The 20,886-nt window shown below is 50.8% G+C and overlaps 1 protein-coding gene across 1 annotated transcript in view; it reads left to right on the forward strand.

Annotated features, from left to right (window-relative positions):
• The window catches only part of LOC129387870 (uncharacterized), a 45,193-nt gene that overhangs the window by 5,282 nt on the left and 19,025 nt on the right, over positions 1-20,886 (forward strand). Inside the window, exon 2 of the mRNA XM_055077573.2 lies at positions 7,480-7,731. Within this exon, the coding sequence (XP_054933548.1) occupies positions 7,554-7,731 (178 nt within the window). The 5' untranslated portion in view covers positions 7,480-7,553. The remainder of the gene's footprint in view (positions 1-7,479; positions 7,732-20,886) is intronic.

The raw sequence follows: 20,886 nt of genomic DNA on the forward strand, positions 1-20,886 counted from the left end.
AGCCGAAGATTACTGCGCAAGGATCGCAGGTCCGGCGCTCACGTATATATTCACCTTGCGTACCTATTCCCATTGTCGCCCCTTGCTCCCGAGATCCTCGTATGGACGCTCCTTTCTCCATAGAAGAACTGGAGGCAGCACTTGCTGGGTGCAAGCGATCTTCGTCACCAGGACACGATGGCATCACATACATACTCTGCGCTTGCAAACGCTGCGGCTGGGCTGCGGCTGGGCTGTGTCAGAGTTGTCAGTCGTAGCTGTCGGGATGAACTTGGGACGACAGGACTAGGCGAGCAGGCTTTAATTGCAGGATTTACATTTAAAACAGGACATACATTGGCAGACTAGCGCGATTCCCATATGGAGCCCGCAAGACTAACATACAGCAAACGGCTTACGAGCACACAGCTCACTAGTTCATTTCTAGCATGACAAGGAGCACTCAGCTCCCGACAACGAGCACGACACGAGCACACCCTAGCAGCCGGCAAACGCTGCTTATAAGCCCTTGCTCGACGTCATAGTTCGACGTCATTCAAGATGACCCGGCTTTTTGGAGGATGAGGTGTGTCGACTTGGAGGATGAGGGCTCACATACACGTGCCGCACATACACACAGGTGAAAAGGCCGGACAGTTCTCGGTACCGCCCAGCTTTCAGTGTCGACGTCAGAGGGCTTCGTAGAACTCTGCTTTGTCCCGGGTGGCTCGGCCAAGTGCCAATTTCCTGAGTTGGTCGCGCGCCACGTGGCTGCCGGCCCTTCGCAGTTCTCCGAAGGGCGCCCCGTCTGGTGGGCTTGGAACACGTGCAGCGGGCTGAAAGCTGGCACGTTGCCACCCCGCACGGCCATTCTTAACAGCTCCTCCATGACCCGGAAAATCTCGCCTGGCCAGTGCTGGCAACCGCTGGGCAGGAAGAGAATGGCTGGCGAGCAAGACGATGGCTTTGCTCTCTGCAACCCCTGCGTACTTGGAATGCCTTCAACCATCTTACAACAACTGGCACAGAAGAGCCGACCCGGCAACACAATACCGCTCAGCGTTCAAACGCCCGGAATCAGCTGCTAACCCACCAGGCCTCCTATCACAATTCCAATGCAAGTCACTCAACTGGGAATCCCAAATTTTGCCCCAAAATTTCGTGCCGCCAGAGCGAGCGTTCACGTTCCCCTTTCAGTTCGACCAAACCTGACTGTCATGCTGCACAAGAGCAAAGGTTTACGCAGAACTAAACCGAAGGCTCTCAAACACCAATACCCAAACATAACATAAGCAGCCTAACTTTACGAACAGCCTGTTCTTACCCTATCGCAGTGGCGTACCTATCTCACGCACTGTTGCCACTGAACAGTCTGGCCAACTCCACAGATACGCAATCACAATCGCGCTAGCTTTGTGGTCCCTATTCCGAACACGTGCTTGCATCATACAAAGTTTTCATCACGCTGACTCACATTTGTTCCTTTAGTCCACACAGGACACGTTCCTTAAACAAACAACCAAACTTGCGTAACTTACGCAACACAGAGGAACCTTCGAACAAATGTGTCTTCTAATAACTAGCTCTACGCACGCGTACTAGAGAAGTCAGAATACGGCTGCCCTCGACACACACGAGCAACCCACTGCAGTCATAAACGTTCTGCTTCCTTCCGTCCACACAGGACACGCGCTAATGGACCTAAGAGCTCTTCTCAGTGCAAATCACGCACTTGCTGAAAATTTACGCGCTTAACCTTACAAAATTCAAAAAACACTTAAAAAGAAGAAGGTTAAATAGCACACACGCGCGTTACGATAGGCCTCTCAACGATAACCTTGACCTTCAGGTTACTCACACACACAAAAAGCAAGCCTATGTACTTATTAATGAACATCTCGCGAGACTACAGGTTTACATAAAACGCATCTTTCAAATCTCGGAGCTTCTCAAACGAAAACACGAACAAAGCTCAAACCTTACACATTGAAAGAAATCCTAGTCTCAAATCGCGAAAACCTTCCGATGCTCAAAATAAAAAACAAACACTTCATTTCTACGGAAGCGCTCTTGGCCTCCCTTTCCAAACGCTTATGTCTGACTCATACTTTGAGTCGGACTCGAGGTGGTCGCGGTTTGAAAGCTACTCTGGCTGCCGAGGAACAACAAAAGGGCTGACTCACTATCAGCTCCCCCAAGACGTTACGGTCTCCTGCCAATTTGCGTCCTGGCGCCCCGCTTTCCTCACAAACTCGATTGACCGCGTCGCTACTCCCCACCTGGTCTCGTCCTGCCACCTTGCGCTTCTTCGTACTGCACGCTGAGCTATAAAAAGAACTACGGAACGACGAGGAGTTTAACAGCCCCGTGCCCTTTGTCCGCGTCCGTGCAGAACATGCTTCTCGGTCTCCTTTTGACCAGTGGCTCGAGCGTTTTCGATGCGTCAACATCGTCAGTGACGACCGCACCTTTTTCCTCGCGCCCTGCCCTCTTGGGTCTCTCGCCATCTTTGGCGGCGCTACATTAGTTACCGTCTTTCGGTCTTTACCGCGCTTCTTTTTACGGCGCTTTCTCTTCGCACTCACTTTCATGTCGCCTTCTCGTGCCTCGTGCTGGCCGGTACACATTTCGTCGGCCCGGATCGGTCTCTTACCCGCACAGTCTGAGTGATTTACATTTAAATCTACTCTCACTTTGCCTCGACTGGCGGACAGCCCAACCGACTCTGGCACAATGCAGCAGGCTTTACTCGAGTTAGACAACTCGCACTCTTGCGAACTGCCCTCGACTACATTGCCCAGCTCACGCTGTGCATCGGCACACAGCCCGTCGGTATCGATCGCTGTCTCACGCGCACAGTCCGAATGATTAATAACTGAACCATCCCTATCTAGGCTATCTAGACTGGCGGAGAGCCGCACCGATCCCTGAACAATGCAGTTGTTCTCTCGTGAACTACGGAGCTCGCCATCCCGAGAACTACTCTCAACTGCATCGTCCAGTTCGCACTTCACTTCTGCACGCAGATCTGGCTCTACATGGGTGCTCGCGTCTGTCGGGTCAGCAGTACCCTTTTCTTCGCTAGCAACCTCGCTAACATTACAAGCGACGCACACGCGCGGTAACTGTGCCAATTTGTTCGCAGCTGGCCTAGCTGTCTCTACAGTCATCTGTTGGCACAGCACCTCGTCGCTCTCCTTGCGGCCTTTAACGGCCTCTGTTGCCACTAAGGCATCGTTAGCAGCTAGCCTTTTCCCTTCGCTTATGAATCTGCAGCCAATCTCACAGGCACTACTCTTCTCGTCGGCTTTTGGCGAAAATCCGCTCGATGCTGCCTCATTCTTTCGCTCTGTACTACCTACAGAATTCTCAGACAGCCGTTGTCTCTGTGCCATTAACTGATCACAATACTGTATCTCTTTGATACTCACGTTCGCGTTTGATACTCACGTTCGCGTTTGATACTCACGTTCGCGTTCCTTCTCACGTTCATGACGCTCACACTTAAGAGTAAGTTCTTGAAGCTCACGCTTCCGTTCATTCTCGCGTTCTTCACGCTTACGCTCACTCTTACGTTCACGACGCTCGCGCACACGTTCACGACGCTCACGCTCCCGTGGCTCCTGTATCACCTCCCAAGCAAGCTCAATGCTTTTGTCATCATTGCCACTATCGTTAATCGCCTTTATGATAGCTGGCGTTTTCATCCGTTCGTCCGCCTCAACTCCCAAATCGTCGCACACCAACAACAAGTCTAACCTCGTCAACCTTCTAAGATCCATGGCAGCTGCCCCGACTGGTGGTTAGAACTGTTTTCCTTAATTAATTTGTGCAAATACACAATGCATCAAACTCCCGATTCCCAGAACTATCAAAATGAACACACAACATTTGAGTCTGGCGAATCAAAAGGAAAAAAACCACGCGCTCACTTACGGTTGCAGCACCCTGCCATCCGGTTCATTTGTCCGCTGTTCCCGGTTCCTCCGGACTCCCTGGGTCGAAGGCTCGCTCTTCTTCGCTACTCCCAGTTTCTTCGGACCTCTTTCGACGAAGGCTCTCTCTTCTTCGCTCTTCCCGGTTCCTTAGGATCTCTCTCGACGAAGGTTGATCCGTAGCGCTGCCACCATCTGTTGCATTCGGAGGCGATCTCACCGCTGCCAACCAGATGTAGGGGTTGAGCAGATCCCACCGCTGGCGCCAGTTGTCAGAGTTGTCAGTCGTAGCTGTCGGGATGAACTTGGGACGACAGGACTAGGCGAGCAGGCTTTAATTGCAGGATTTACATTTAAAACAGGACATACATTGGCAGACTAGCGCGACTCCCATATGGAGCCCGCAAGACTAACATACAGCAAACGGCTTACGAGCACACAGCTCACTAGTTCATTTCTAGCATGACAAGGAGCACTCAGCTCCCGACAACGAGCACGACACGAGCACACCCTAGCAGCCGGCAAACGCTGCTTATAAGCCCTTGCTCGACGTCATAGTTCGACGTCATTCAAGATGACCCGCCATTTTGGAGGATGAGGTGTGTCGACTTGGAGGATGAGGGCTCACATACACGTGCCGCACATACACACAGGTGAAAAGGCCGGACAGTTCTCGGTACCGCCCAGCTTTCAGTGCCGACGTCAGAGGGCTTCGTAGAACTCTGCTTTGTCCCGGGTGGCTCGGCCAAGTGCCAATTTCCTGAGTTGGTCGCGCGCCACGTGGCTGCCGGCCCTTCGCAGTTCTCCGAAGGGCGCCCCGTCTGGTGGGCTTGGAACACGTGCAGCGGGCTGAAAGCTGGCACGTTGCCACCCCGTACGGCCATTCTTAACAGCTGCGATTGATGTCCCGTGATTGTACTTTGCCCCTGTGGGACTCGAATGTTTTCACCATGTGTAGTTTGCGTTCGTTGTATCCGGACATACGGATGCACCTCCCGCCTGGGTTACCACGACGTGTACAGACCATGCTATACCGTCTGTGGCCAGGCGCTGCCTTTGCGAACTCATATGCTTTCCTCATTGGAATGACCAACAGCCCCACGAGCGACACATGCAACATCGATTAGATGCTCGCACATATTATCTGCGTCTGCCCGCGATATAGTGCCCAGAGACAAGTGATGTGCAGAGTACTGGACCAGTTGGAAAATCATCCACTATCAGAACTCAAAACTGTAGGCCAGTGCTCCGAAAGAACATCCGCGTTGAAGGCCTTACTCGCGTTATTAAGGTTCCTGCGGTCTGCGGGGCTTCACGATAGACTTTAAGAATGCCGCCCCCCACTCTATAGTGTACTAGCTTTGTTCGTACTCGTCTCTCTATCTCACTCTTCCACTCTGTTTCTCTTTTTATCCCCTTAACCCTTCCCCTCCGTGCAGAGTAGCCAACCGGAACTACCTCTGGTTAACCTCCCTGCATTTCTCTGCATTCTTTTCTCTCTCTCTCTTCTCGACGAACACTCCCTCTGAATACGCTAAAGAAGTCTTCGCCTGAGCTCGCACGGCACGCCAGATTGCCGGCTCCCGGTTCATTTTGAGCCTCAGGCCGCGCAGAAGACGACAGCCGGAATCGGGACGTTCGCTTTTCTCCTGGCTCCGTTGTCCCCTATGGACATCATGTCGCCGCGTAAGCTTGTCTGAAACGCTGCTGCCGCGGTACACAGGGCACTACACGGTATTACGTCAGCTTAGCGATGTCAAACTACGAGATCGCTCCGGCGTACTCGCGTGTCCCCAAGGACTTTGTGCATGTGTCTCGGCTTGCCGAGACACATGCACTTTGCCGCGAGTTCACCTCCATTACGGCGCCTTTACAGGCGGGGGTTACGTTACGGCGCAACCAAGAGTAGCGCCAGTAAGACGACGACGACTTGACGTGTAGAGGTGTAATCGGTTTCTACAGCCATCTTGTTTATGCGTCGTTGTCTCTCGTGCAAATATTGTAAATACTTCTATATATGTGACTTCTGCAACGTAACAATATCTGAGAAGTTGATTGGTTAAGACTAACTATCTAATTAGGCGGAATGAAAAAAATAATTTGAGTATGTCAAAGCGAGGGCAAACAACATTACCTTAGTTCTGTCCAGCTACGTAGCATTCGCATATTTTTAAACTCTGGCTAAAGTTAGCTGGGACACCCTGTATATAGGGTCATCCCACTGGCCATGTCAAGATCCGTCCCTGGTTCGTGGACAAGGGAAGGGAGGGGGGGGGGGGGCGCTCGAGAAAATGTTGCTATGCAGTTAAAACTTTCTTTGATAAGTGAATTTCACTGCTTAGTACACAAGAATTATTGAGCTCGACGCATGGGGTGCGTTTCTCATACTTGAACGCATCAAGGACATGCACGTATATAGTAAAATACGGAACAAAATACATTTCTTCCTTGGCAAGCATGGGTACCGATAACGCACGACGGGAAGCTTTTTGTTGTGACTCGAACACAGATGCTGCCACAGCGCGTATAACACGGAGTCCCGTCTGCTCCTGCATGCCACGTCATGTAGCAATAGAGGAAGGAAAAATACTTTTCCTTCCCGATGCACACTGGCGACTTGCAAGAAGCCTAGAATTTCTAATGCCACATTTGTCTTCCTTGCTTGCTTTCGCCTTGCCTCGCACAAAAGTTCGCCTTAGCTGTACGTCAGCTTATACCGGGAGTTATTTTGGGACAAAATTTTTCAAAAATTGCCTGGGCGAGATAGCACAATTCCCTACCCTCGATCTAAATTACTTGATGAGGCGGCCATTAGTTCTACGAGAGATTATAATTACTCATTAAATTGACATAATTACGCTAATTACCTTTTCTATTATTTACTTTACGGCACATATTTAAATCTACGAATTAGAGCCGGTGAGTTCGCAAGGCTCATCGAACGAATTCTCAGGACTGAATCAGCTTCGAGATACTAATTTCCAAAGTGTCCGACAACATACATTGGCGTTCCAGCTACTTCCTTTAGGAAAACGATGTTTTATGCATTGAAGCACAAAAGTAACAGGAACACCAATGCATTTCCTCGGATACTTTGACATTTAATATCTCTAGACTGTTGCAGTCCAGAGAATTCGTTCCAAATAGATACGCATTGCGAACTCACCGGCTATAGTTAGTGGATTTAAATATGTGCCGTAAAATAATTAAACAAAAAGTTAGGGTAATTATATTAGTGGTTTAAGTAGACATTTCAATTTCTCGAAGAAGTAATTACCGCCTCGTCGAGTAATTTAGATCAAGGGTCAGACTTGTGCTATCTGTCAAAGGCAATTCAAAAGAACACCCGGTCTGTGTTTACCGAGTCTTTTTTGTTAAACAAGTGGTAAAGAAGTGGCTACGAATTATCCTGTTCGGCACGCGCTCGACCTGGTGGCGCCCTAAAATATTTTCAACAATCGCAACCTTTTGAGTTGGCCTACTTTCATTCAAAAAGCTAAATATTTGAGCGCCCGGTGCTTATTTTCTTGCTCTCTATATGGCGTCTACTTGTTGACAAGTACAGTGGCGTGACCGGACGGAAGGCCGGGCGGCCCCGTCGGACATTGTCCCGCACTGACCCAGTGGCCGTAGCCCACAATGGCGGGCGGCCGGGCCGTGACGCCTATATGTCCCCGGCGGTGGCCCCGGCGCAGTTGCTCCGAGATGCCGGGCTGCGCGAGCTGTCGGTGGCCAGCGATCGGCGATGGAAGGCTGCTGCTGCTGCTGCTCCTTGTGGTCCCTTGCCCGCCCACCGTGGGACAGCCTCGCTTATCCGGTGCGTATACCGCTGCGCGTGACGGGGCACATTGCAAGACACGAGCTGGAAGGACACGCGGGGGAACGAAAGGGAGCACTCGGGCGGCGTAGCGGCCGCGCACGAAGGAGCCTCGAGAGAAAACATTATCGGGCTTTACGTGCCAAAAGCGCTTTCTGATTATGAGGCACGCCGTAGTGGAGGAGTCCGAAAATTTCGACCACCTGGGGTTCTTTAACGTGCACCTAAATCTAAGTACACAGGTGTTTTCGCATTTCGCCCCCACCGAAATGCGGCCGCCGCGGCCGGGATTCGATCCCGCGACCTCGTGCTGAGCAGCCCAACACCATATATCCACTGAGCAACCACGGCGGGTGAGCCTCGAAGGAACGATGATCACTCGTCGGGGTTCGCGTCAAGACTGAATGTTTATTTTACGAAATACAGCTCGAAGGGAAAACACAAAATGCAAGTTCTCCGTTGGCCGCACCGGCGTTTTCGTCCCTCTCGGAGGCGATTCGCACCCAGCCTCAACACCGGTGGGTCGAGGCTCGGTCCGTCCGCCGGCTTGCGTCGTCAGGCCTCCGAGCACGGGCGCAGCAAACGTGTGGCGGTCGCCTGCGATTCTCAGCAGGGGGAACGCGAGTGAGAGACAGCGGCGGGGCTAAATGATGTCGGCGAAGCCGCAAAAGCGGTGGAAATATTAGCGGAGGGAGTTGACGATTTAAGGGCGATAGCACAGCAAGTCCAGACCGTGGTATGCACAGTGCCGGATGTGCAAGGACGGAACGGAGAAATTACCAAGGACGTTGTGGCTGTTAATCGGGGGATAAGAATGCTAAGCCAGGAGAAAGGTTTTCAAGTGGCTGACATAAACAGAGAAGTGCATAGAGCAGGCTTTGGCGGAGGCTTTACACGGGATGGCATCCACTTTAATGGAAGGCCAGGAGCCGAGATCGGCTGACCCTGGCAGGCCGGGCAGTAGCCTTTTTAGGGGGTCCACTGCGGCTCAGGGCGTAGGGGTAGGTATAAACAACGTAGAAAGTGCAACAATAGAGGCTGACGCCAGTAAAATGGCCACTGGGAGGTCCAGGAAGAAAACTACAAAAAAGAAATTCAACACCAGGATCAGGTACACAAACGTTCAAGGTGGTAGAAAGAGAGCGAAGTGGTTAGAAATAGAACAGCAGTCAAAGGGCGACGAAGTAGGTGTATACGCGCTATGCGAAACACATCTCAGGGATCTAGAAGACCCACCGTTTATTGAGGGCTACGTCTGGGAAGGGAGCAACAGAACAACAACGGCGAGGAAGGGAGGAGGAGTAGGTATGCTGATACATCAAGGTACAAATTTGGAAAGAATGAAGACAACTTGCAAAGAACATGTCTGGGTATCAGGTACAATTGCCGGTAAAAAGGCATGGCTAGTAGTAGTTTACTTAGGGACAGGGGACAAATGCAGGAAAGAGAACAAGGATCTAGTGAAGTGTCTCAATGACAATATAAAGCAGTTTGGAAAAGGTGCCGATATTATTCTGCTGGGTGACATGAATGGTCACATCGAGGATCTGGATAGATGCACAGATTGTAACGGGAAGTTGATGCTAGACTTCTGTGAGCCACACAACCTAGTTATAGTAAATAGAGAAACTAAGTGTGAGGGACAAATCACGTGGGAATCCCGTAACAGGCAAACTACCATTGACTGCTGCTTAATGTCGCATGGGATGTATAGAAAGCTCGTAATAATGGGAATAGACGAAGAGGGAAAGTACAGCCTCGGAAGTGATCATAAGCGTATTAGTCTAGAGCTGGGAGCCCTGCAAAATAGAAATGCGGGGAAGTAAAAAAGTTCGCGAAATTAAATGACGATCAAATAGCGCAAATAGCGGCCGACATAGAGGAAGCAATAGAGAAACATCCCATGGAAAAGTGTGATTATAATCAGTTAGAACTACTCATTAGTACAAAAATAAAAGAAGTAAAAGGAGTAAACCGCTGGAGAGGAAAGAGGAAGCCACGAATTTGGTGGAATAAGGAAATTAGGGAGGCCATCGAACAACGACGGTTGGCATCACGGGAACACAGAGAAGCAAAGAGGGCGCAGTTATCTGAAGAGGAAATAGGCCAAAAATGGGAATCTTATCGACAAAAGAAACGACAAGTGCAGGTCCTCGTCGAGGCTAAAATAAAGCAGTCTTCTGATCGCTGGCTGGCTGAAGTTCGCGATGCAACTAAAGGGGGGTCAAGAAAATTCTGGGACCATATAAGCTGGCTGGGTAAAGCGAATCACAGAAAACAGGAACAGATTCACGATGCCGAGGGAAAATGTTTAGAGGGAGATGACGCTCTGAACTACACTGGTTCAGTTATAGCTGAGTCATTTGGGAAAGACGATAGGGTAATCGCCTCAAATGAGGGAGCAACACAGGATAACACAATAGAAAACAGCTTAGAACTGACCAATCTTAACTGGAAACCAAATTGCAGGTCCGCAGGGGTAGACGAAATTACAATCAAGTTAATTAACTTGGCCCAAGAAGCAAGAAAACGCTGATAAAAGCATTGGAGGCAGTCATAACAAATGAGCAAATTCCGCACAGCTGGAAACAGGGTAAAATGAATTTGGTTTATAAAGGGAAAGGCGATAAAAAACCCTTCCGACCAATTACGATAACATCAGTTATATATAGGCTGGCGATGCAGGCGGTGAAATTAAGAATGCAGTCATGGGTAGAAAGTAATAGAATACTCGGAGAACTTCAGAACGGGTTCAGAAGTGGTAGGCGCTTAGATGATAGCCTGTTCGTGCTTACCCAGTGCATAGAAATAGCTAAGGCGGAAAATAGACCTCTATATTTAGCCTCCCTGGACATAAGCGGTGCATACGACAACGTTAACAGGGAACTCCTGTGGAACATATTAAAAGTTGAAGGTATCGGTCATGAGGTAATTGATTTCCTACAGGAAATATATCGAGAAAATAATGTTGAAATAACATGGGAAGGAATTAAGAGTATGACAACTGTCGAGGTACACGAAGGATTAAGGCAAGGTTGTCCTCTATCACAGCTGCTGTTCATGCTTTATATGATAAGTATGGAAAGAAGGCTACAAGGAAGCAATCTAGGGTATAATGTCGTACAGATTAGGCGGACAGGTTGTTGAGCAACGACTACCGGGTTTAATGTATGCGGACGATATTGTACTGTTAGCAGATAGTCATGAAGATTTGCAAACTCTGGTTAATTACTCTGGAGACGAAGGAGACAGTCTAGGTTTCAGTTTTAGTGCAGCTAAGTCCGGTGGGAGGTTTTTCAACGATACAACTGATCAGGAGCTTACAATACAAGGCCATGAAATACCCCGAGTGGCCGAATACAAATCTCTCGGGGTACGGATAAACAAAGGGCAGATGTACACGGAAAAGCACGAAAAGTCTCTCATGGCAAAAGGGGTGAAGAGATGCCGGGATAATGAAACATAGGGAATTGTTGGGGTACATCAGGTATGAAGTACTGAGAGGTATTTGGAAAGGAATAATGGTGCCGGTGCTTACTTTCGGGAATGCGGTCCTGTGCTTAAAGGCAGAAATTCAGTCGAGACTAGAAGTAAATCAGAGAGCTGTTGGAAGATTAGCACTAATTGCCCACGGGAAAACCACAAACGAAGCAGTACAGGGGGATATGGGCTAGGCATCGAAGCACGAGAAGCTCAGAGTAAAATCCTATACGAAAAACGCCTGAGGAAACTGGACGATAACAGGTGGGCAGCTAAGGTATTTAAATACCTATACAGAAAGAGCATTGACTCACAATGGCGGAAAAGAACTAGGAAGCTAACCAGTAAGTATGCCAGACACGAGGACGGAGAAAGACAGAGCACTAAACGACTGGTTAAAAACGCGGATGGTAAAAATTGGATAAATTCAATGGAAAAGAAGCATAGTGTTGAACTATATCGATACTGGAAACAGCAGACCAGGAAGGAAGCGTTTTACGATAACTCAAGAGGCAGTGCCCTACTCTTTCAAGCTAGGTCAGGATGTCTTAGAACGCGCAGCTATAAAAAGAAATTTAACGAAGAAGGAGACACATGTACTGTGTGTGGTAAATCTGTAGGAGCAATAGAACACCTCATACTAAAATGTGATGGTATCAATCCCGATGTCGATGCAGGCACAGTCACGCTTCCTGAGGCCCTAGTGTTTAGAGATAACAATAGTCATGTAAATAAATATGCGGTGGAAATCAGCAAAAAGCGATTGGAAGATTGGTGGCTCAAAAGCAGAGAGGTGACATAAGGTTAAAAGTGTAGGAAGACGTATTTAAAGAAAATGGCGAAGTTTAATAACTTACAACACAGGAGGGGGAGGAGGAAAGAATTTTATTGTGTGCCCCGCGAGTTGGTGGGGAGGGCCAAAGGCCCCGCCTAGGTGACGGCCAGGAGTTCTTGGGTTCTGGCGGCATCCTCGGCCCGCTGGACGGCCCATAGTTGATCTTCGAGGGCGGGGCTGAGCAGCACGGCTTCCCAGCGCGTGCGAAGGTTGCTGCTAGAGGCCGCGTTCTCTTTATTGTTATTTATCCCTCGGCATTCCCATAATATACGCTCCAGAGTGGCTCTGGATTCACATGTTTTGCATTTGTCCGTAGGATATACATCCGGATATATGATGTGCGAGAGCGCAGGATTCGGATACGTCCTAGTTTGTAACTGCCGCCATGCGACAGACTGCTTTTTTGTCAATTTTGCGTGAGGTCGCGGGAATATGCGCCTCTGTAACCTATAATGTTTCGTAATGTCATTATATGTGGTCATTCTGTCCTCCCACTCCCACTCATTTACCGCACCGTCACGTCCGGAGGGTGTCGGGGCGTCACTTGCGACTGCGGCTCGGTCCGTAAGCCCTCGAGCCGCGTCGTGTGCCGCCTCGTTGTTGCCGTCCTCCGCGAGGGTGTGAGCGGGTGTCCAGTTGATGTACATCTTTCTTTTGTAATTTTGGCCTCCTGCAAGAAGAATTCGTAGTGCCTCCGGGGAGATTCGGCCATTGGCAAAGTTTCTTATTGCCGTCTGAGAGTCGCTGACTATCACGGTTGCGTTAGTCTGAGCTGCTGAGAGTGCTATGGCTACTTCTTCAGCTATCTCGTTACTTGTGGTGCGTATCGTCGCGCACGTCTTGCACCGTTTCTCCCTATCGATTACGGCTGCCGTAAACCCCCGTCTGCGACTGTATCGAGCCGCGTCTACGAACACTGCGTCTTTGTCGCTGCCGAATTTCTTCTGTATTTGCTTCGCTCTGTTCTTTCTTCTGTCCTTATTGTGTTCTGGGTGCATGTTCTTTGGTAAGGGAGGTATTACCAATCTTTCCTTCGTATCTCTCGGGATGTCCACCTTGACACCATGCTGTGTGTGGTAACCTATGTCTAATCTCTCTAGGATGTGTCTGCCTGCTCTAGTCTTAGAGAGGCGTTCATATTGTGCCGTACGTTGCGCTTCAATGAGCTCGTCTATAGTGTTGTGTAGGCCTAATTGCAGCAACTTGTCCGTGCTGGTGCTGATCGGTAGTCCTATGGCTAGTTTGTATATTTTCCGAATGAGGCATTCTAGTTTGATCTTTTCCGCGACCTGCCATTTTAAGTACTGTGCTACGTACACTATTCTACTTATTACGAAGGCCTGTATTAACCTGATCGTGTTTTCCTCTTTCATCCCGCTATGTTTATTTGTTATCCTTCTGATTAGCCTCATGATTTGCGCTACAGTTCCCTCCAGTCTTCTGAGGGTTTCTCCGTTGTTGCCCTTGGCTTCAATGAGGAGCCCCAATACCCTGATCCTATCGACCTTGGGTATGGGTTTCCCATCGGCCGTCTTTATCTCCTCTCTATGGAGATAAGATATAAACTGTATCTCCTCTCTATGGGTGAGCTCTTCCCTGTAGTTGCCTGGTTTGCGACCTCTGCGAGTCGGTCTGTACAGTAACAGCTCCGATTTCTCTGCCGAGCATGTTAGCCCTGTCCCCTCTAGATATTTTTCGATTGGTTCGACCGCTGTTTGAAGCGTTTGTTCTATCTGCCCGTCACTTCCGTTTCTCACCCATAGGGTGATATCGTCTGCGTATAAGGTATGATTTAGACCCTCGATTTCTTGCAGCTTGACTGGCAGCCCGATTAGCGCCAGATTGAATAGCATCGGTGATAAGACCGAACCCTGTGGCGTACCTGCGCTGCCTATCTCGATATCCTCCGAAACTAGGTCCGCTATCGTGATCTTTGCCTTTCTACCAGTTAAAAAATTGCGTACATAATCGTACGTGCGTTTTCCCAGTCCTAGTTCGCCTACTCTATCTAGTATCGTTGCATGTGTTACGTTATCGAAGGCCTTTTTTAGGTCCAACCCGAGAATTGCCTTTGTCGATCTGCCCGAATCGTCTATGATCTGATGTTTTAGTTGTAACAGAGCGTCCTGCGCTGAGAGGTTTCTCCTGAATCCTATCATCGTGGGCGGGAGCGCGTCGCAGTCTTAGAGGTATGTGGTTATCTTCGCTAGGACCACGTGCTCCATGAGTTTCCCCACGCAAGAAGTGAGAGATATGGGTCTCAAGTTCTCAATTTGCAGTCGCTTGCCCGGTTTAGGTATTAACACGATTTGTGCCGTCTTCCATTGCTGCGGAATCTGCCCTGCCTCCCAGCATTCGTTAATATATTCGGTTAACTTAGCTATAGACTCATCGTCCAGGTTCCTTAGCGTTTTATTCGTTACACCGTCTAGTCCGGGTGCCGACTTGGTATTGAGTTTCTGCAGGGCTGCCCTGACCTCTGACTCGCCGATTTTGCTGTCTAATTCGTCATTTACCTGCCCTGTGTAGTCAGGGTGTATGACGGGCAGCGCTTGCGAGATGTATCTTTTCTCGATTTCCTTGAGGAAGTCCTGCTCTGTCCCTCGGTACGTTTGTATTAGCCGATTTATATTTTGCCTATGTGCCGACTTTGCCCCGTCCGGGTCTAACAAATATCGAAGGATGTTGCACGTTTTTGCCATTCCTATCTGACTGTCCATGTTGTTGCATTTTTCCTCCCACTGTTGTTTGCATAGCTGCTGGGCGTACTTTTCTATGTCCCTGTTCAATTTAGCTATCTTTCTACGAAGCGTCCGGCTGTGTTTTTGTTTTTTCCATCTCCGTTGCAACCCTGCCTTAGCTTCCCACATGTGTAGAAGCTTACTGTCTACGTTCTCTAGATGCGCCTCCGGCGGGACCGTTTTCGTAGCTGCCGCCACATCTTCCTTTAGTTTTTCGGTCCATTCCTCAATACCTTGTGTCGTGTCATCGGCCTCCTCCCTTATTTTCCTGAATTTGTCCCAGTCGACAATCTTAAGTGGTCTACCCTTTGTCTTGCGCGGTCCTGCCCTTACCGTTATTTCTAGTATATTGTGATCGCTCCCAAAGTCATGTTGCGTATTTGTCCACTGCGCGTCCCGTATGTTCTAGGTGAATGTTAAATCTGGCGTAGTATCCGCGCAGACGCCTATTCTCGTGGGAACCGATGGGTCGGTCACGAGGGTCAGGCCTTCCTGTTGCGCGTCTAGCCATAGGTTCCTGCCTTTATGAGTTTCGATTTTGTAACCCCATGCCGCGTGTTGAGCGTTAAAATCGCCTCCGATCACTACCGCTCGGTTGTCCGCTGGCTAGGGTTTTTTTAAAGAGCGATCGAAATTTATGGTGTCTGCACTTTGGACTGCTATAAATATTTAATACAAAGAGGCTGTCCTTCGTTTTCCGCATGGGTATGAGTTCTAAAAGAATGTGATCGATTGACTTAACTTCCGTGTCTTGTTGAACGACCGAGTGATTTCGCTTTACCAACGTCGTTAGCGCCTTCGTCTCCCCTTCGGCACTACCAAAGGATTTGTAACCCGACAATTTTGCCAGCCCATTTGTTTCCTGCATCATTATAATATCCGGGTTTTCTTTGTCTTTAAGGTATTGTTGCAAAATGTATCGTTTTCGATCGTATCCTCTACAATTCCATTGCCAAATCGTGTATCTAATTCGTCTGTCCATGGCGGCTTTACAGGTTCTCAAATCCCTCGGCGGGTACGGGGGGCCTATAGTGTACGGCTTAATGGCCGTCTTAACCGGTCCCCCCCTACTTGTTTGCGGTCCCCATATTGCTAGTTTGGCTTCGAAGTCAGCCATCATTTGTTGCACTTGCTGTAGTATCGCCTTTCCTAGCGCCTCCATCTTTGCCTCTATCTTCGCCTCAAGCCTCACTTCCAGTTGTTCTAGTTTAGTTTCAAATTTTGTTTCGTTCTGTTTGATGCTGGTTTCGATTTTCTGTTCAAATTCCTCCTGTCTTCCTTGGAGCGTCGTGGCTGGCTTGGGTTTCTTTAATCCGGTTTGAATCGGAGCGCTCTCGGTTTTACGTTTAATGGCGGTGAGGGCTACGTCCTCTTCCATTGCTGTCTTTTTTTCCTCCCTTATAACTCGCGAGCTTTCCTCGTTGCGTGGCACTTTCCCGCTCCTCAAACGGTCGTTTTCTTGCCTGAGTTTTTTAATTTCATCCATAAACGCAACATTGCTCTGCCTGATTTGCGCCAATTCTTTCTCTAGCGTCTTAACTCTATTTTGAAAAGCAGCCTCTGCCTACGCACGCGCCCCGGAAGCCGCGTCCGCCCAGCTCACCTGTAAGGGTCCCGCGGCACCGTTGACTTTGCTCTTTCCTTTTGGGCTCTGGGATCTTCCTCCCCCCTGTGCTCTGAGAGATTCGGTATTACTGGTCTTGGGTCTGGATCTCGATCTGGACCGCGATATCGATCTGGTTCTGTTCGACGTCGAGCGGCCCCTTTCCCTTGCCTGGAGCTTGGGGAAATCTTCTAGTCCAGATCCGTCCCTTGTCTGATGTTCCGACCGCTGTCTCCAGTCTTCCCGTCCTGGCCTGTACAGTCTTTCAGCTTCCCTTCCGTGGTACATCGTTTCTTCTTCCTCTCGTCTGACTCGCTCCCAGCGGCGCCTCTTTGCCAAATACGGTAACTTGTATCTGGTATTACATCGGCGATCCGCCGTAGGGTGGTCTTTGCCGCAGAGCTGGCACTTCGCTTCGCACTCGTGGTCCTGTGGCGGGTTCTCCATGCCGCAGCCTCTGCATATCCTGCTGTTCGGGTTCGGGCAGACGTCGGCTCTGTGTCCGAGGCGTCCGCACTGGTAGCATATGTCTATTTGCTTCCGGTATAGTGAGCACTTGACCAGTGCCCTTCCGTATCTCACGTAGTTTGGGACGTGATGCCCGTCGAAAAGGATGATGACGTTCGTGGTGTTTCCCATTCTTTTGGCCATGAGGACCGTCGGATTCCTTGATGTTACAAGCATCTCCACTATTTCTCTAGGAGACACCTCGTGCGTTACTCCTCTTATCACTCCCTTAGATGTATCCTCCGGAGCCGACTCGTACGCGTTGGCTTCGAACTCCTTGTCTTCCATCCTCAGTCGAGTGATAGACCTGTATTTTTCGGCACGCTCCTCCGATGGCGTGCTGATCACTAGAATGTTCTGTTTGTAGTTGGCACACACCGTGTCATCTTCCGATTCCTTCCTGGGGATTCCCGCGGCGTTGGCGACGCAGCATTCTAGGCGATTGATCGCATAGTCGGTGACCTTGAAGCTGTCACGTGGGCGCACTATTATCTTGTACTCCCACTTCGGCAAACTGGGCATCCTGCTTGCCGCCATGATTTGTCTTGCTTTTTGTCCCTTGTTCCACCTATTATTGAATGCGTTCTCGCTGGAGAAGCGCGCTGCCCGATCCTTGGTTCCGTGAGATTTTGTCCGCTCATTGGCACATCCTCCTCTCTTCACAACACGCCAACCTGCTTCGCCCTCATACTCTTCTCTCGTTATATAATCCCCTTCGAGGCTCACCGCTGCCATCTTGCAGCTCTAACCCGGAAAGAGGCGGGGCTCCAGCCACCGGGGCTCCAGCCACCAGCTTCGTTGGGTCAGGCTTAGCGGCCGTGTCAGCGTGGCGCTATATAAAGTGGTCGATGTGCCGAAAATAAACGGTCCACCTACTTGAGAATGATATCAGGGTGGTCCGTGGAACTTGCACTTCCTTCTCGATATTAAGGCGTCGGTGAATTCTTCGAATGTACGCCGAGAATCAATCAAAATCTGCGGAGCCGACGCGACACACATCCGCACTTTGCGTCTTCTTCTTCTTCCTCTCCTTACAACACAGTTAAACAAAAATAAAGAGCTGAGCATGGTGGCAACTGCCATCACCCCGTTTCAAAGGGGACGCTCCTACCTTCCATCCAACCATCCTCACAGGCGTCGTATGAACGTTGCATTCACTAAATGACCTGCTGCGTCTCGGACTAACCGTTAACTTTAGTGAGTTAGAAACATTTTATTCGGATGTATTTTACAAGGGCGTTTGGTATCAGTACAACGAGCCCTGTTTATAGAGAAGGGTTATTACGAATACTAGGTGGATGCCTTGGGAACGTCAAGCTTTTTTTTTTTTTTTTCTCCTTCCGTATACGGACAGGTCTATTTGACGATCCCTTCGTCTCAGCTATGGATACAATATGCGTTTTCCTTTCATCGCCATCCGGTTCCTTCTCCTACGAACTTTCTGTCCCGCGATCCCTTTTCCCGTGTGGTAGCATGTGAGGGGCCTTTCTCTCTTGGTGGACGACGGTGACGAGCACATCCGGCTCGTGCACGCACGGCCGGGAGACCAGCTCCAAATGCCGGGGGCGCTGCGAGCGCTCGGCGGCGTCGGATGTTCTTCGCACTGGCTCCGCGGATTTTCCCGTATTTTTGCGCACTATCACCGTCATCCCCCTCACAACCGGTTTTATCGTGATCGCCAAATTCTGTGCTTTGCCCGGATACCACTCTCGTCCAGGTGGGCCAATTTTTGGCACTTTTAGAGACCGTTTTCACTCCCGGCTACCACGCCGCCTCGCTAGGCTTTGTCTCAGTACGCCTAGCGCCCCTCGTCGCGGCTTTCAGCCCGACGATGGCGGCAGCCACTGCGGTTACGGGCTACGACCCTGCCTCACTGCAAGTGATTAGCATGGAAACTTCCCCTGCCGACCAACTTATGCCATCGGAGAATGAATACCTTGAAGACATGGTGAATATCTGGGAACGCAAGCAAGCGAAATGCAAGCCCGCGTCCTTGCACCGAGATGCCGCAGCTGACAGTCATTCCGCAGCTGCGCAGGGCACACATGCGCGGCGTCCCACAGACGCCGCGCACACCTCTGTTTCTTCGCCGTTGGCGAAGCAACGCAAGTGGCGTCCGCGTCAAACTCCTCGCCTCTCCCGAGACGACTACATCGTGGTCCTCAAGCCTCGCATTCCCTGCGAGCTGCGAACCTTTTCCTCGGCTGATCGTCTGGGCGACGCAATCCGAGCTTACCTGGGTGACCCGACCACCACACAAGTGCAAGTGTGGCCGATCTGGGACCAAAACATCATCATCTGCAGCACCACCGTGCTGCCCAAAGCTGAACAACTCCTCGGAGACTTCCAGCTGCCGGTGGGGGACCAGCTGCTACCCGTCCGAGGTCACGCCAAGCCTACCGGGGAAACTTGCAGGGGGGTTATCACCATCAACCCTGCCGAGACCCCTCAAAAGATAAAACAAAAACTTCACTGGCCCCAAGGTACCATCCTTGCAGTCCGTAAACTCGGCGACTCCACCGCGGCCGTGGTTACATTCGAGGGCACGAAGCTCCCCCGCTTCCTCTTTTACCACTGCGTGGCGACGTACGTTCGACCGTATAAAAAGACAATCCCGGCCTGTCCACAGTGCGGCACCATAGGCCACCGGCCGTCTGTGTGCCCCCATCCCAACCCAGACCGCTGTACCCAATGTGGGACCCTCGCTCCCGAAGGCCTCACCGACCACGATTGCCAACCCAAGTGCCTCCTCTGTCACGGTGCTCACGAGACCGGGGCCAGAGGTTGCACGGGCAAATACCGGAAGCTCACGTCGCCCTCGGCACATCCTCGAGCGCTCACGTCACCACCACTCCATGACAAGAAGGGTGCCCACCCGAAACAGCCTGGCTCCCAGCGCCCGGCCGAAACCCAAGAATTTCCGCCGCTCAATGTCTCGACGGCGCCACCACAGGTGAGTAGTTGGGCAGGAATTGCTGCTCCCAAGCCTCTCTCTCCCCCACCTACTGCCCCTCCCTCCCCTGAACTTGCGGCACTTCGCAAGCAGAACGCGGACCTTCAGCGGCAAATTGCATTATTGACTAAGCAAGTTGCATCCCTGCAACAGCACACTTCGCAGGCGCCCGGCCCTGTCGTCCCTACCCAGACGGCCCCGCTGGCCGCCCCCCTCAAACCTAGCCCTCAGGCGGCGCCCACACCGAGTACTCCCCCGGCTACCGTAGCTAAGGCTCCTCTGCCGATTGATTCAACTTTGCCCCTTGAGGAGCGCGTCTCCCGCCTTGACAATCTGCTCCTCCACCACATCTCCACTTTTTCCGTTCAACACATTGTAGCTGAGGTAGTGCAGGCCATTCAGGCCTGGGCGATTACTCAGTTCAAATCCAAAACATAACGGTCCCGCTCTACCTCGCGAAGTAGTGTCGGTTCCGCTCCCCGGCGCCGCAAGGTGGCCACCACCACCTCGACACAGGGCAACCCGGCTTCCATCCCCCTTCCTGTCTCCCAAGGCTCCGAACAGGGCATGGAGGATGACATATAAAATCTAGGACATTCATGATGGCTACCAATCGTACAGCCCATTCAAATCTGCCGTCCCGCTTCGATATCGTGCAGTGGAACTCCAGAGGTTTCGGGAACAGGCGAAAGCGCTCACACCTTTCCCTATTTCTCCAATCACTTGACTCTAAACCGGCCGTCTTGGCACTCCAGGAATCTGGCTCAACCCCAACCCTTTCCGGCTACTGCCCCTACGTAGGCGGCACCACCACTTGCCTCCTCGTGCATAAGATGTACACGGCGGTTCATATCGATCTCGATCTGGACCTCCCGTATGACTACTGCATGGTCTCAGTGCTCCCTCAGCGGAGGGGCCAACCCTCGATTCATATTCTGAACGTGTATTGCCCCCCTCACCTATCGGGGGTCTCCTTCGCGCAACTCTTCCATCAGGCCTTGCGTACGGCGGCCCGTGAACCCCTAGTGATAGTCGG

The sequence above is a fragment of the Dermacentor andersoni genome, chromosome 2 (assembly GCF_023375885.2).
Source record: "Dermacentor andersoni chromosome 2, qqDerAnde1_hic_scaffold, whole genome shotgun sequence".
In the NCBI taxonomy this organism is placed as follows: Eukaryota; Metazoa; Arthropoda; class Arachnida; order Ixodida; family Ixodidae; genus Dermacentor; species Dermacentor andersoni.